Here is a 16,429-nt window from a genome sequence, read left to right as displayed (position 1 = left end):
CCCAGCCGGGAATCGAACTTGGGACCCTGGAGCTGTGAAGCATTTATGCTAACCACCATGCTACCCTGCTGCCCCTCTTTGTTTGTTGGTTGGCTGTAGGGAGGGTTATGATATTCGATGTGCTGGAGTCCAGTTGAGGAGAGAGGCCGATGTATTGGCCTTTGCCTCCCTGATAACCTAGAGACGGATTTTGTTGTGTTGATGGGACTCGGAGCCACCAAAGGCTGGGGAATGGTGGAGTGGGGGTGGATAAGGGGATAGAAATTAGGAAGGCCGTGGTGTGTTAGCATCAGGAGAGGTTGGGGATTTGTGGTTGTTAGTTCAGGTTGATGTTTTGGTCTTCTGATATTTGTGTATATATGTAAAAAGACTTAAATAAAAATATTTCTTAAGAAGAACTCTCACCCATTCACAACATTTAATGTCCTTTAGTCCCTTACAAGAACAAGCATTTTGATTCAAAATCGCACTTCAAAGACTTCATAAGCATTTGGAGTGTTCAAACTGTGATCTGGCAGGATCCCACTGCGATTGTAATAGGTTGCAAAAATCAGTCATGCAGCACTAATCCTGTAATGCTAACCCTCAGGTTTATTTCAACAGATGGGGTGAAAAAGCAAGAACTGATTTATTTTTTCCACACTGCAGACAGTTTTTTTTCAAATATTTGAAGGGCAGGAGACGTAAATGTTTTGACAGCCCCCTTGACATCGCCCTTGATATTTCCTTTGACAGTTCCAATGTGTTTTATTCACAGTCATAGCTACTTTTCGCAATCCCAAAGGGCTCTTTTTCTCCCACAAAGGGGCACTTGAAGACTCCCAAAAGTGCCTGGGTCCTTATTAAAAATGTATCCTACCTCTCCAAATGGGTACCTTACCTTTCCGGTGAACACCAATAAGTTTAAATAATCTCCTACCAGGTCTAATATGCACAAGTCATGTTTCCCATTCCTTCTTGCTAAAATCATATCAGACTGAAGAAGACTTGCCTCTGTGAACCATGAACCCATGGTGTATTCCACCCTCCCCCACCCCCACGAAAATGGTGGAGGCTGGGTTAGGAGGCGAGACTTGCAGATGTGGGCCTCCAGCACCATTTCACAAAGAGAGAGTCTCTCTGCCTAACAGTATGTAACTCTCCCTTCGCAAACAAATGTAAAGTCAGCGGTGTGCGAACATTGGAGTGGAGTGATTATCATCAAAATTAACTGACCCTGGATTTTAAATGGGTTGGTTGTGACATGTGAGCCAGATAATGGGTTACCAATGTTGGATTTTCTAGATAAATTAATGATTTTTCTTTTACCCCTAGGTAAAAGCCGAAACCTGACGGTTTCCCAAACGCCGTCTGCGATCAAAGCATTGAAAGGACAGGCCGTGATAATAAACTGTTCGTACAGTAATGAAAACGGAGAACAGTTGAGAATAAAATGGGGAAGAAAAGACAGTGCACAAGGGCTTTGTGATTATACTTACAATAAAAATAATGCAAAGTACACATTATGGCATTGTGTGGAACATGCTAATATCACAGTGGACATCTCGACAAACTCGTCATCTTTAACAATCTACGATCTTTACTTAAAAGATTCCAGCATTTACTTCTGTCAGGTATTTATTGAAATACCCCCCCCTGCACTAGCAGCCAAAGGTAAAGGCACACACCTCACAGTGGAAGGTGAGTTGATTGTAGTGTTGCCCTATAATGTAAACTGAACAGGAGTAACTGTTCCTAAAATGTGACTACACTTGAAGAAGTATTTCAGTGGCTGAGTATCAATTAATGTTCTGGAGGCCCTGAAAGAAGCTTCGTAAATGCAAGGTTTTCCTTATGCTTTTTTGTTCGACGGCACCAAGCTTGAGTTTTTAAAACATGCAGATTGTAAGAAGAGAAACTTTTATTTCTGAGAGTGAGTGATATCAAAGAGATGAGAAAGACAAAAACAAATTAATTTATTTAATTGTACGCAATTTGATAAAGTCAGCATTTTTTCAGTATATTTCAGTAAAAGAACACACAATGGCAGAAAGCATTCACTCAACAATCTATTCCAACATCTTGAGTAGATGCCGATATGTTTCAAAAACTATTTTTTTCTAAAAAATAAAGGGCAGATTTCGGAGATTCCATTATCGACATAAGAATCTGGGGCCCTATGTACTCAACGGCAGGAAGGGGAAAGAAGGCAGTATTTGTGGCCTGTGTTGTGTAATTTGCTGCACCTTTGGTCATTAGTATGTTTCATGATCAGCACATTGTGTAAAATGATGTGGTTTCTTCCAAGTGAATGAAAATCAACTGCAGTTTAAATAAACCAACATGTGCTGATACATCAAGCTGTCAGCATCAACTGCATCTCCATTAAAAGGAAAAACATAAAGATGAATTCAAACTTGGACCTCGATTCAAAGTTATCCCAGTTAAATAACAGTGGTTACAGAGACTTCAACAGAGTTGATCATCGCTCCCTCTGAATATAACACAATCCATACAGGTGGTTCAAAATCATTTTGGCAATCTGCTTTGGCTATTTATTAAATTAACAACAACAGCTTGAGGATTCCTCGGTGAATCCAGGCAAACAGTTATTGCAATTTGATCCAAAGATATTGCTCGGAGTGCAAGGTATTTTCACTTCCCAATCTTCGAAAAGAAAGATTAACTTTGCATCTTGTGGTTATTGTGTTTTAACACCAGCATTTTGAGGATAATGTCTGCAATTTTATCTATAATTAAATCAAATATGCTAAATCTCTCAGGCCTAAAACTCCTTTCAGAAAAATCCAAGTTATAGAAAATTTTCAAACTACAGAGCTGGGATTCTTCCCAACATTTTTCCTGAGTGACGACTTCCAAATCAGTGCATCCTGGCCGATTTGTTGTTATTTTTTATAAAGAAAGTAAGGAGACAGATTTGGAGACACTGAGACAGTCACGACAGTGCCCATTCCATTCATGGCCCCCCACCTTGGTGCCTTCCTCATTAAATTACTTCAAAGGAAATCAGCAAGTTCAGTCACCCACCAACAATAGCGCAGACCACAGAATGGAGGCCCGAGGGGCAAGAGGGAATCAGGAGTATTCCAACTGGGAGCAAACCGCAATCATGATGTTGGTCAATTTTCTGGGAGGAACCAGATGACTTAGGTGTGGTGAACGTATTGCAGGTAACCATTCACCATATATGTAACTGTACCACGCTGTTGCCCATGAGGTCTCCACCTATGGACCATTTTAAGGTATTACCTGTGATGTATCATATTGGTGCCATTGTGGGTTCCGCCCCTGGCTCCTCCGCTTGGGGGGAGGTATAAAGAGCAGCTGCCCTGTAGGCGGCTCTCACTAGCAGAGCAGTCGCAGGCAGGCACTGTTCTAGTCGATTAAAGCCACAGTTTACATCTACTCTCTGTTTCTCGTGAATTGATGGTCACATCATTAGGGATGTCAGGCAGGGTCTTGGAGGAAACAAGTGAAAGAAGGGAGCGAGCCGGTCAGATCCTGATACCTGACAATGTAGGGGGTGTCACAGCTCTGGAGATTTTGATGAACGCCTGGGGAATAGGTGCAGCCAAATACATTTTTTTTAAATTTCTACAGTTAGCTTTTAAACACACGTCTCACAGTAAACATAAGCTTACAAAGTAACAATTGACGGAAGCGGTGGAAAAAATAACAGGCAGAGTAAAGATTGGAAATAAAATATCTAACTTGTTACAATTGATTTTCAGCTTCTCCCACAGTCCGGTTAAGAGCAGAGACTCTGCCTTCCCCTAATGAAGGTGTACAGCTAATCTGCACATCACTGGAGTTCTATCCTGAGAGCATTCAAGTGTCCTGGTTTAAAGATGGATGGTCAGTCACCAACGGCAGTATGAATGGGACCCTCTGCGCTAACAGCGATGGCTCATTCTCCATTACAAGCTTCCTGAATCTTTCTCTATTTGACTGGAATGAAGGTGGGAATTATTCCTGTCAAGTGAACCACTCGACACTGTCTGCACCCATCACGGAAAGGATTTCTGTTAGTAACCAAGGTACAAATAATTGCATAGATGGTATTAAATACAATATAAGGAGCAGCACGGTAGCATAGTGGTTAGCACAGTTGCTTCACAGCTCCAGGGTCCCAGGTTCGATTCCCAACTTGGGTCACTGTGCGGAGTCTGCACGTTCTCCCCGTGTCTGCGTGGGTTTCCTCTGGGTGCTCTGGTTTCCAAAGTCCAAAGATGTGCAGGTTAGGTGGATTGGCCATGATAAATTGTCCATAGTGTCCAAAAAGGTTAGATGGGGTTACTGGGTTATGGGGTTAGGTGGAGGCATGCTCTTTCCAAGAGCCTGTGCAGACTTGATGGGCCGAATGGCCTCCTTCTGCACTGTAAATTCTATAATTTTATGATTCGATAATGCCTTACCAGTAAAATATATGATCAATGACTGATACTTTAACTTCTAATCTGCGTCACTGGACAGCATTCTTTATCTTTTTTTTTCTGGTGCTGTGTGAGAGAAATCAAAACTTCCTACTCTTCTTTGAATAGTGTGATGGTTAACACGCTTCTGAAGAAGGGCATTTCTTTAATGTCTCATCTAAAAATTGACACCAATTCCCTCAGCGAAATGTCAGGCTAGATTGTGCGCAGCAAGTGCTGCTAACTGACCCAATCTGACATCCAGAAATTCAGTTAATTTGTATAATTTCCAAAATACTCAAATATTTACTACATGGGTAGGAATATAAGGATGGCCAAGCGATCAGCGTTTACCATCCTGAGAGTCGGCCCTTGGAAAGAGGTCCTACCTCTAAGAGCTTTCGGCCAATCAGATTGGCCAACAGCGCACCAACTCACCTTCCGGGAGCAGAGGCAGCCGGACCTGTGAGGGACACCTCTATCGGCGCAGCTGATGAATAGAGAGCGCAACTCGGGGCTTTCACACACCTTTCAGTAGTGGAGACAGTCATACATGCGAGGGACACCTCTACTGGGGCAGTTGATGAATAGAGAGCAAGGCTCGGGGCCTTCACTCACCCTCCGGCAGTAGAGACAGCTGGACCAGTTAGGGTCACCCCTTCTGAGGCAAAAGGCTGAGTTTGAAAAACAATCCAGAAGTGTCATCACAGAAAAATGGTAAATTCATTGCTTGGTCAGAAGCTGCTATTAGGAATTGTGTTTAAATAAGTTTAACTAGAAAAACGGGTGATTTATAAAGAAGCAGCTTCTTGAATTTCAGTAAGGAACACTAACAATAGGGAAGTGAAGTGAAATCAAGTCAAAGTGAAATAAGGTCATTTAGTAAACAAAGCCAGGAAGCATAGACAGGGAGAAAAAAGAGCGCATGAAAGAGTGAAACAGAGAGCCGAGTCAGGCAGATTAAGGAGCGCAAGAGAGAACGAGACTGGATTTGGATCCAGGAGGAAAAAGGACTACGAGAGCTAGTGAGCCGGGAGGATTAAAAAATCATGAGAAAGAGCGAGACTGAGAGCGGAGTGCTAGTTCCTGAGGTGAAATAAGGATTCAAAAGTGACGCAGGGCAAGTGGAAGCAGCTGATTGGGTGTATAGGCAGGTAAGTGTCATAGGTCTAACCATCTACAGCTCCTTCATCAATGACCTCCCTTCCATCAGAAGGTCAGAAGTGGGGATGCTGACACATGACTGCACCATGTTCAGCACCATCCATGATTCCTCAGATAATGAAGCAGTCCATGTCCAAATGCAGCAAGACCTGGACAATATCCAGAGTTGGGCTTACAAGTAGCAAGTTACATTCGCGCCACACAAGTGCCAGGCAATGACCATCTCCTACAGGAGAGGGATCTAATCATCGCCCTTGACATTCAATGGCATCACCATCATCAAATTCCTCACATCAACATCTTGGGGGTTACCATTGATCAGAAACAACTGGACTAGCAATATTAATATTGTGGCTAGCAGAGCAGGTCAAAGGCTAGGAATCCTACAGCAAGTAACTCACCTCCTGACTCCCCAAAGCCTGTCCACAAGGCGCAAGTCAGGACTGTAATGGAATACTCTCCACTTGCCTGGATGAGTGCAGCTCCAACAACATTCAAGAAGCTCGATAGCATCCAGGACAAAGCAGCCCGCTTGATTGCTCCCCCTTCCACAAACATTCAATCCCTCCACAACCAACAGCAGTAGCAGCCATGTGTACTATCTACAAGATGCACTGCAGGAAATCATCACGATTCTTTACGCAGCACTTCCAAACCCACAACCGCTACCATATAGAAGGACAAGAGCAGCAGATACGTGGGAACCCCATTACCTGGAGGTTCCCCTCCAAGTCACACACCACCCGACTTGGAAATATATTGCTGTTCCTTCATCGTCGCTGAGTCAAAATCCTGGAAGCCCCTCCCTAACAGCACTGTGGGTGTACCTACACCTCAGGCACTGTAGCGGTTCAAGAAGACCACTCACCCCCACCTTCTGAAGAGCAACTGCTGATAGGCAATAAAAGCTGGCCTAACCAGCGCCGGCAGCATCCCATAAAATATATATATTTTAAAGTATTTAGTACTTTTATCGCTTATAGATTGTAAGGTCTATATTTTGTGGCCTTGAGTGTGTAAGGGCTAAATTCTGGAGGAACAAGGACAAGGGAGGAAGGGCCCTAGATAGTTGATATTATTTGATTTTAAGTATCTTCCGAAAGGTTTAATTTAAAGGGGTAAATCGTGGCAGGAGCGTTCAAAGCCGTGGCATACTCCTACCCTATGCGGGAAACCAAGAACATTTCCTGTCCTGGGGCCAGCATCTGTGCAGGAAGTGATTCCAGCTGAAGATGCTGGAATCCAGCGTTTCAGAGATAGAGTGGCATCTGGTGTAACATAGCACATATAGAGAAGTGGTCACACCACAGATTGCTCTACAGGCAGGAAGGGAATGGGTAACCAGCAGGCAGAGCAAGAGGACCAGCAGGCAGTGCAGGAATCTCCTGTGGTCATTCCCCTGACAAAGCTTGGGATACTGTTGGAATGAATGGCCTCTTAGGAAAAAGCAGCAGCAGCCAATTTTTTTTTTCAAATTTAAAGTATCCATTTCATTTTTTTCCCCCAATTAAGGGGCAATTTAGTGTGGCCACGCAGAGATAGGGATAATGTGCAAACTCCGCAAGGAAGCAACAGCCCAATTAATTGCTCCATTGTTGGCTCTGCTGCATATGGGAGGTGTAAAAATTGTGGGTGTGCATTAGACAAAGGGGATTCAATTGTAAAGTGAAAAGATAGGCGTTTCTGTGGCCGCAAATAAGACTCAAGGGTGGTGTGTTGCCTCCCTGGTGCGAGGGTCAAGGATGTCTCAGAGCAGCTACAGGACACTGGAGGGGGAGGGTGAACAGCTAGTGGACCTGGCACACATTGGTACAAACAACATAAGACTATAAGACATAGGAGCAGAATTAGGCCACTCGGCCCATCGAGTCTGCTCCGCCATTCAATCATGACTGATATTTACTCATCCCCATTCTCCTGCCTTCTCCCCATAACCCCTGATCTCCTTATTAATCAAGAACCTATCTATCTCTGTCTTAAAGACACTCAGTGATTTGGCCTCCACAGCCTTCTGCAGCAAAGATTCACCACCCTCTGGCTGAAGAAATTCCTCCTCATCTCTGTTTTAAAGGATCGTCCTTTTAATGTGAGATGGTGTCCTCTGGTTCTAGTTTACCTACAAGTGGAAACATCCTCTCCACGTCCACTCTATCCAGGCCTCGCAGTATGTCGTAAGTTTCAATAAGATAATAATAATAATAGTTTATTGTCACGAGTAGGCTTCAATGAAGTTACTGTGAAAAGCCCCGAGTCGCCACATTCCGGTGCCTGTTCGGGGAGGCTGGTACGGGAATTGAACCCGCACTGCTGGCATTGTTCTGCATTACAAGCCAACTGTTTAGCCCACTGTGCTAAACCAGTCCCTCATCCTTCTAAACTCCAGCATCCCCCCCTCATCCTTCTAAACTCCAATGAGTACAGACCCAGAGTCCTCAACCGTTCCTCATACGACAAGTTCTTCATTCCAGGATCATTCTTGTGAACCTCCTCTGGGCCCTTTCCAAGGCCAGCACATCCTTCCTTAGATATGGGGCCCAAAACTGCTCAGAATACTCCAAACGGGGTCTGATCGGAGCCTTATATAGCCTCAGAAGTACCTCTCTGGTCTTGTATTCTGGTCCTCTTGACATGAATGCTAACATTACATTTGCCTCCTTAACTGTCGACTGAACCTGCACATTATCCTTAAGAGAATCGTGAACAAGGACGCCTAAGTCCCTTTGTGCTTCTGATTTCCTAAGCATTTCCCCATTTAGAAAATAGTCTATGGCTAAATTCCTCCTTCCAAAGTGCATAACCTCACGCTTTTCCACATTGTATTTCATTTGCCACTTCATTGCCCACTCTCCTAGCTTGTTCAAATCCTTCTGCAGCCCCCTTGTTTCCTCAATACTACCTGTCCCTCTATAGATCTTCGTATCATCTGCAAATTTAGCAACAGTGCCTTCAGTTCCTTCTAGATCATTAATGTATATTGTGAGAAGTTGTGGTCCCAGCACAGACCCCTGGGGCACACCACTAGTCACCGGCTGCCATCCCGAAAAAGACCCCTTTATCCCCACTCTCTGTGCCTTCTACCAGTCAGCCAATCCTTTATCCATGCCAGAATCTTACCCTAAACACATGGGCTTTTAACTTATTTAACAGTCTCCTATGCGGCACTTTGTCAAAGGCCTTCTGGAAATTTAAATAAATTACGTTCACTGGTTCTCCATTGTCTAACTTCCTTGTTACCTCCTCAAAGAACTCTTACAGATTTGTCAGGCACAACCTCCCTTGGACAAAGCTGTGCTGACTCAGTCCTATTTTACCATGTACTTCCAAGTACTCTGCGATCTCATTTTTAATAACAGACTCTAAAATCTTACCAGAGACCGAAGTCAGGCTAACCAGCCTATAATTTCCCATCTTCTGCCTCCCTCCTTTCTTAAACAGTGGTGTTACATTTGCCACTTTCCAGTCCCCTGGGACCCTTCCAGTGATTCTGAAAGATCATCACCAATGCCTCCACAATTTCCTCCGCTATCACTTTTAGGACCCTGGGGTGCAGTACATCGGTTCCAGGTGACTTATCCACCTTCAGACCTTTCAGTTTCCCCAGAACCTTCTCCTTAGTAATGGTCACTGCTCTCACCTCTGCCCCTTGGTTCTCCTGGAGCTCTGGCATCCCATTGGTGTCTTCCACCGTGAAGACTGATGCAAAGTAACTATTCAGTTCATCTGCCATTTCTTTGTTTCCGATTATTACTTCTCCAGCTAAATTTTCCAGTGGTCCAATGTCTATTTTTGCCTCTCTCTTACCTTTTATATATTAAAAAAATCTCTTCCTTTCGTCCTTTACATTACTAGCTAGCTTGGACTCACACTTCATCTTCGCCCCCCTTACTGATTTTTTTAGTTGTCCTCCGTTCGCATTTAAAGGCTTCCCAATACTCTGGCTTCCCACTAATCCTCGCCACATTTTTTCTTTAGCTTTTATGCTGTCCTTGACATCCCTCATCAGCCATGGATGCCTTGACCTTCCCTTAGCATGTTTCCTCCTCCTTGGGATGAATTTCTGTTGTGCCTCCCTAATAACCCCCCAAAACTCCTGCCATTGCTGTTCCACTGTCTTCCCTGCTAGGCTCCTTTCCCAATCAACTCTGGCCAGCTCCTTCCTCATGTCTTTGCAGTTACCCTGATTTAATTGTAATACTGCTACATCTGATTGCAGTTTCTCCCTCTCAAACTGCAGGGTACATTCTATCATATTGTGGTCACTGCTCCCAAAGGGTTCCTCCACCTTAAGTTCCCTAAACAAGTCTGCCTCAGGGATGTCCCTCAGGTGTCCCTGCCTGGTGAACCTCAGGGATCAGTGTTGGGCACACAATTGTTCACAATTTACATAGATGATTTGGAGTTGGGGACCAAGTGCAACGTGTCCAAGTTTGCAGACGACACTAAGATGAGTGGTAAAGCAAAACGTGCAGAGGATACCGGAAGTCTGCAGAGGGATTTGGATAGGTTAAGTGAATGGGCTCGGGTCTGGCAGATGGAATACAATGTTGACAAATGTGAGGTTATCCATTTTGGTAGGAATAACAGCAAAAGGGATTATTATTTAAAAGATAAAATATTAAAACATGCTGCTGTGCAGAGAGACCTGGGTGTGCTCGTGCATGAGTCGCAAAAAGTTGGTTTGCAGGTGCAAAAGGTGATTAAGAAGGCAAATGGAATTTTGTCCTTCATTGCTAGAGGGATGAAGTTTAAGACTAGGGAGGTTATGCTGCAATTGTATAAGGTGTTAGTGAGGCCACATCTGGAGTATTGTGTTCAATTTTGGTCTCCTTACCTGAGAAAGGACGTACTGGAGCTGGAGGGTGTGCAGAGGAGATTCACTAGGTTAATCCCAGAGCTGAAGGGGTTGGGTTACAAGGAGAGGTTGAGTAGACTGGGACTGTACTCGTTGGAATTTAGAAGGATGAGGGGGGATCTTATAGAAACATATAAAATTATGAAGGGAATAGATAGGATAGATGTGGGCAGGTTGTTTCCACTGGCGGGTGACAGCAGAACTAGGGGACATAGCCTCAAAATAAGGGGAAGTAGATTTAGGACTGAGTTTAGGAGGAACTTCTTCACCCAAAAGGTTGTGAATCTATGGAATTCCTTGCCCAGTGAAGCAGTTGAGGCTCCTTCATTAAATGTTTTTAAGATAGAGATAGATAGTTTTTTGAAGAATGAAGGGATTAAGGGTTATGGTGTTCGGGCCGGAAAGTGGAGCTGAGTCCACAAAAGATCAGTCATGATCTCATTGAATGGCGGAGCAGGCTCGAGGGGCCAGATAGCCTACTCCTGCTCCTAGTTCTTATGTTCTTATTACACATCACCAAATCCAGAATTGCCTGTTCCCTAGTAGGCTCTGTCACAAGCTGCTCTAAAAAAAACATCTCTTCGACATTCCACAAATTCCTTTTCTTGGGATCCACAACCAACCTGATTTTACCAATCCACCTGCATATTGAAGTCCCCCACGATTATTAATAATAATAATAATAATAATAATAATAATTGCTTATTGTCACAAGTAGGCTTCAATGAAGTTACTGTGAAAAGCCCTTAGTCACCACATTCCAGTGCCTGTTCGGGGAGGCCGGTACGGGAATTGTACCCGCGCTGCTGGCATTGTCCTACATTGTAAGACAGCTGTTTAGCCCACTGAGCTAAACCAGCCCAGATTATTGTAATGTTGCTTTTTTTTTGGAAATGTTTTTTATTGAGTTTTCATACTTTATATCCAACAAATTACTAATTATTAGGAGAAAAAAACACGCAAAAATTAACATGTATATTTACAGGTAAGCATCTTCATATTTTTTTAAATATAATTTTTATTGGAATTTTTTACAGAAAATATAAAACATAATGACAAACAATGAAATGCAACAAAATAACCCATAATAACTGTACCACCCCCAGACAATATCGACGCATGTATCCCATCCCCCACCCTCCCACCCCCAATGAACAAAAGAACTTCAAAATAAATTTAAATTAAATAAACAAACATAGTCATCGTCCGCCCCCCCCCCCCCCCCCCACCTTTTCCCTCCCTCACCTTTTCCCTCCCCCACCTTTTCCCTCCCCCTTCCCCCCCGGGTTGCTGCTGCTACTGTCCCCGTACCCTATCGTTGAGCCAGAAAGTCGAGAAAAGGTTGCCACCGCCTAAAGAACCCTTGTACCGACCCTCTCAGGGCGAATTTGACCTTCTCTAGCTTAATGAAACCCGCCATGTCATTGATCCAGGTCTCCACGCTTGGGGGCCTCGCATCCTTCCATTGTAGCAAGATCCTCCGCCGGGCTACTAGGGACGCAAAGGCCAGCACACCGGCCTCTTTCGCCTCCTGCACTCCCGGCTCCACCCCAACCCCAAAAATCGCGAGTCCCCATCCTGGCTTGACCCTGGATCCCACCACCCTCGACACTGTCCTCGCCACCCCCTTCCAGAACTCCTCCAGCGCCGGGCATGCCCAAAACATATGGGCATGGTTCGCTGGACTCCCCGAGCACCTGACACACCTGTCTTCACCCCCAAAGAACCTACTCATCCTTGTCCCAGTCATGTGGGCCCGGTGCAGCACCTTGAATTGGATGAGGCTAAGCCGCGCACACGAGGAGGAAGAATTAACCCTCTCCAGGGCATCAGCCCATGTCCCGTCTTCGATCTGTTCCCCCAGTTCCCCCTCCCACTTAGCTTTCAGCTCCTCTACTGACGCCTCCTCCGCCTCCTGCATAACCTTGTAGATATCAGATATCTTCCCCTCTCCGACCCAGACCCCCGAAAGCACCCTGTCGCTCACCCCCCTCGCGGGAAGCGAAGGGAATCCCTCCACCTGCCGTCTAGCAAATGCCTTTACCTGCAGATACCTGAACATGTTCCCCGGGGGGAGCCCAAATTTCTCCTCCAACTCCCCCAGGCTCGCAAACCTCCCATCAATAAACAGGTCCCTCAGCTGTCTGATGCCCGCTCTGTACCAACCCTGAAATCCCCCATCAATGTTCCCGGGGACGAACCTATGGTTCCCCCTTAACGGAGCCTCCATTGAGCCCCCCTCTTCTCCCCTATGTCGCCTCCACTGCCCCCAAATCTTGAGGGTAGCAGCCACCACCGGACTCGTGGTATACCTCGTAGGAGGGAGCGGCCACGGCGCCGTTACCAGGGCCCCCAGGCTTGTATCTCCACAGGACGCCCTCTCCATCCGTTTCCATGCTGCCCCCTCCCCCTCCATTACCCACTTGCGCACCATTGACACATTGGCCGCCCAATAATACCCCGAGAGATTGGGTAACGCCAGCCCCTCCCCATCTCTACCCCGCTCCAAGAAGACCCTCTTCACCCTCGGGGTCCCATGCGCCCAAACAAAGCTCATGATGCTGCTGGTAACCCTTCTAAAAAAGGCCCTAGGGATAAAGATGGGCAAACACTGAAAAAGGAACAAGAAGTTCAGAAGTTGGGAACATAGGCTGTCAGGGAAGGACACAAGTGAAATGTGGAACTTGTTCAAGGATCAGGTACTGCGTGTCTTTGATATGTATGTCCCTGTCAGGCAGGGAAGAGATGGTCGAGTGAGGGAACCATGGTTGACAAGTGAGGTTGAATGTCTTGTTAAGAGGAAGAAGGAGACTTATGTAAGGCTGAAGAAACAAGGTTCAGACAGGGCGCTGGAGGGATACAAGATAGCCAGGAGGGAACTGAAGAAAGGGATTAGGAGAGCTAAGAGAGGGCATGAAAAATCTTTGGCGGGTAGGATCAAGGAAAACCCCAAGGCCTTTTACACATACGTGAGAAATATGAGAATGACTAGAGTGAGAGTAGGTCCGATTAAGGACAGTAGCGGGAGATTGTGTATTGAGTCTGAAGAGATAGGAGAGGTCTTGAACAAGTATTTTTCTTCAGTATTTACAAATGAGGGGGGCCATATTGTTGGAGAGGACAGCGTGAAGCAGACTGATAAGCTTGAGGAGATACTTGTCAGGAAGGAAGATGTGTTGCGCGTTTTGAAAAACTTGAGGATAGACAAGTCCCCCGGGCCTGACGGGATATATCCAAGGATTCTATGGGAAGCAAGAAATGAAATTGCAGAGCCGTTGGCAATGATCTTTTCGTCCTCGCTGTCAACAGGGGTGGTACCAGAGGATTGGAGAGTGGCGAATGTCGTGCCCCTGTTCAAAAAAGGGAATAGGGATAACCCTGGGAATTACAGGCCAGTTAGTCTTACTTCGGTGGTAGGCAAAGTAATGGAAAGGGTACTGAGGGATAGGATTTCTGAGCATCTGGAAAGGCATTGCTTGATTAGGGATAGTCAGCACGGATTTGTGAGGGGTAGGTCTTACCTTACAAGTCTTATTGAATTCTTTGAGGAGGTGACCAAGCATGTGGATGAAGGTAAAGCAGTGGATGTAGTGTACATGGATTTTAGTAAGGCATTTGATAAGGTTCCCCATGGTAGGCTTATGCAGAAAGTAAGGAGGCATGGGATAGTGGGAAATTTGGCCAGTTGGATAACAAACTGGCTAACCGATAGAAGACAGAGAGTTGTGGTGGATGGCAAATATTCAGCCTGGAGCCCAGTTATCAGTGGCGTACCGCAGGGATCAGTTCTGGGTCCTCTGCTGTTTGTGATTTTCATTAACGACTTGGATGAGGGAGTTGAAGGGTGGGTCAGTAAATTTGCAGATGATACGAAGATTGGTGGAGTTGTGGATAGTGAGGAGGGCTGTTGTCGGCTTCAAAGAGACATAGATAGAATGCAGAGCTGGGCTGAGAAGTGGCAGATGGAGTTTAACCCTGACAAGTGTGAGGTTGTCCATTTTGGAAGGACAAATCTGAATGCGGAATACAGGGTTAATGGTAGGGTTCTTGGCAATGTGGAGGAGCAGAGAGATCTTGGGGTCTATGTTCATTGTTCTTTGAAAGTTGCCACTCAAGTGGATAGAGCTGTGAAGAAGGCCTATGGTGTGCTAGCGTTCATTAGCAGAGGGATTGAATTTAAGAGCCGTGAGGTGATGATGCAGCTGTACAAAACCTTGGTCAGGCCACATTTGGAGTACTGTGTGCAGTTCTGGTCACCTCATTTTAGGAAGGATGTGGAAGCTTTGGAAAAGGTGCAGAGGAGATTTACCAGGATGTTGCCTGGAATGGAGAGTAGGTCATACGAGGAAAGATTGAGGGTGCTGGGCCTTTTCTCATTGGAACGGAGAAGGATGAGGGGCGACTTGATAGAGGTTTATAAGATGATCAGGGGAATAGATAGAGTAGATAGTCAGAGACTTTTTCCCCGGGTGGAACACACCATTACAAGGGGACATAAATTTAAGATAAATGGTGGAAGATATAGAGGGGATGTCAGAGGTAGGTTCTTTACCCAGAGAGTAGTGGGGGCATGGAATGCACTGCCTGTGGTAGTAGTTGAGTCGGAAAATTTATGGACCTTCAAGCGGCTATTGGATAGGTACTTGGATTAGGGTAGAATAAGGGAGTGTAGGTTAACTTCTTAAGGGCAGCACGGTAGCATTGTGGATAGCACAATTGCTTCACAGCTCCAGGGTCCCAAGTTCGATTTCGACTTGGGTCACTGTCTGTGTGGAGTCTGCACATCCTCCCCGTGACTGCGTGGGTTTCCTCCGGGTACTCCGGTTTCCTCCCACAGTCCAAAGATGTGCAGGTTGGGTGGATTGGCCATGACAAATTGTCCAAAATTCTATGATTAACCTAGGACAAAAGTTCGGCGCAACATCGTGGGCCGAAGGGCCTGTTCTGTGCTGTATTTCTCTATCTATCTATCTAGAACCTCGGGAGAACCGTCATTTTGACGGACTGCACTCTACCCGCCAACGATAGCGGCACCATGTCCCACCTTTTAAATTCCTCCTCCATCTGCTCCACCAGCCTGGTAAAATTAAGCTTATGGACAGTCCCCCAACTCCTGGCCACCTGCACCCCCAGGTATCTGAAACTCTTCACTGCCCTCTTAAATGGGAGTCTCCCAATTCCCTCCTCCTGATCACCCGGGTGTACTACAAATACCTCACTCTTGCCTAAATTTAACTTATAGCCCGAGAAGCCCCCAAATTCCGCTAACAGCTCCATCACCCCCTGCATTCCCCCTTCTGGGTCCGCCACATGCAACAGCAGGTCGTCCGCGTACAGCGATACACGATGTTCCTCCCCACCCCGCACCAGACCCCTCCATCTCCCTGACTCCCTCAACGCCATAGCCAAAGGTTCAATCGCCAGTGCAAAGAGCAAGGGGGGCACCCCTGCCTGGTCCCACGGTAGAGCCTAAAGTACTCCGATCTCCTTTCATTGGTAACTACACTTGCCATCGGAGCCGCGTAGAGCAGCCTCACCCATTTGATGAATCCCTCCCCGAATCCGAACCGCTCCAGCACCTCCCACAGGTACCCCCACTCAACTTTATCAAACGCTTTCTCCGCATCCAGCGCCACCACTGTCTCCGCCTCCCCCTCCACTGCCGGCATCATAATAACATTTAGCAGTCTCCGCACATTCGTGTTGAGCTGCCGTCCCTTGACAAATCCTGTCTGATCCTCGTGTATCACCCCTGGCACACAGTCCTCTATCCTGGTGGCCAGGATCTTCGCCAGCAACTTAGCGTCAACATTGAGGAGCGAGATAGGCCTGTATGATCCACACTGCAAGGGGTCCTTATCCCGCTTTAGGATCAGAGAGATCAGTGCCCGTGACATCGTCGGGGGCAAAGCCCCCCCCCCCCCTCCCATGCCTCATTGAAAGCTCGCACCAACAGGGGGCCCACCAGATCCGCATACTTTTTATAAAATTCCACCGGGAA

At 46.1% G+C, this 16,429-nt stretch overlaps 1 protein-coding gene across 1 annotated transcript in view; it reads left to right on the top strand.

Annotated features, from left to right (window-relative positions):
* Nucleotides 1-16,429, top strand: part of LOC119969076 (tyrosine-protein phosphatase non-receptor type substrate 1-like) — a 164,100-nt gene that overhangs the window by 125,943 nt on the left and 21,728 nt on the right. Inside the window, exons 4-5 of the mRNA XM_038802278.1 lie at nucleotides 1,315-1,680; nucleotides 3,732-4,037. Of these exons, the coding sequence (XP_038658206.1) occupies nucleotides 1,315-1,680; nucleotides 3,732-4,037 (672 nt within the window). The remainder of the gene's footprint in view (nucleotides 1-1,314; nucleotides 1,681-3,731; nucleotides 4,038-16,429) is intronic.

The sequence above is a fragment of the Scyliorhinus canicula genome, chromosome 7 (assembly GCF_902713615.1).
Source record: "Scyliorhinus canicula chromosome 7, sScyCan1.1, whole genome shotgun sequence".
Taxonomy (NCBI): domain Eukaryota; kingdom Metazoa; phylum Chordata; class Chondrichthyes; order Carcharhiniformes; family Scyliorhinidae; genus Scyliorhinus; species Scyliorhinus canicula.
This window is presented reverse-complemented; position numbering and strand designations above follow the sequence as displayed.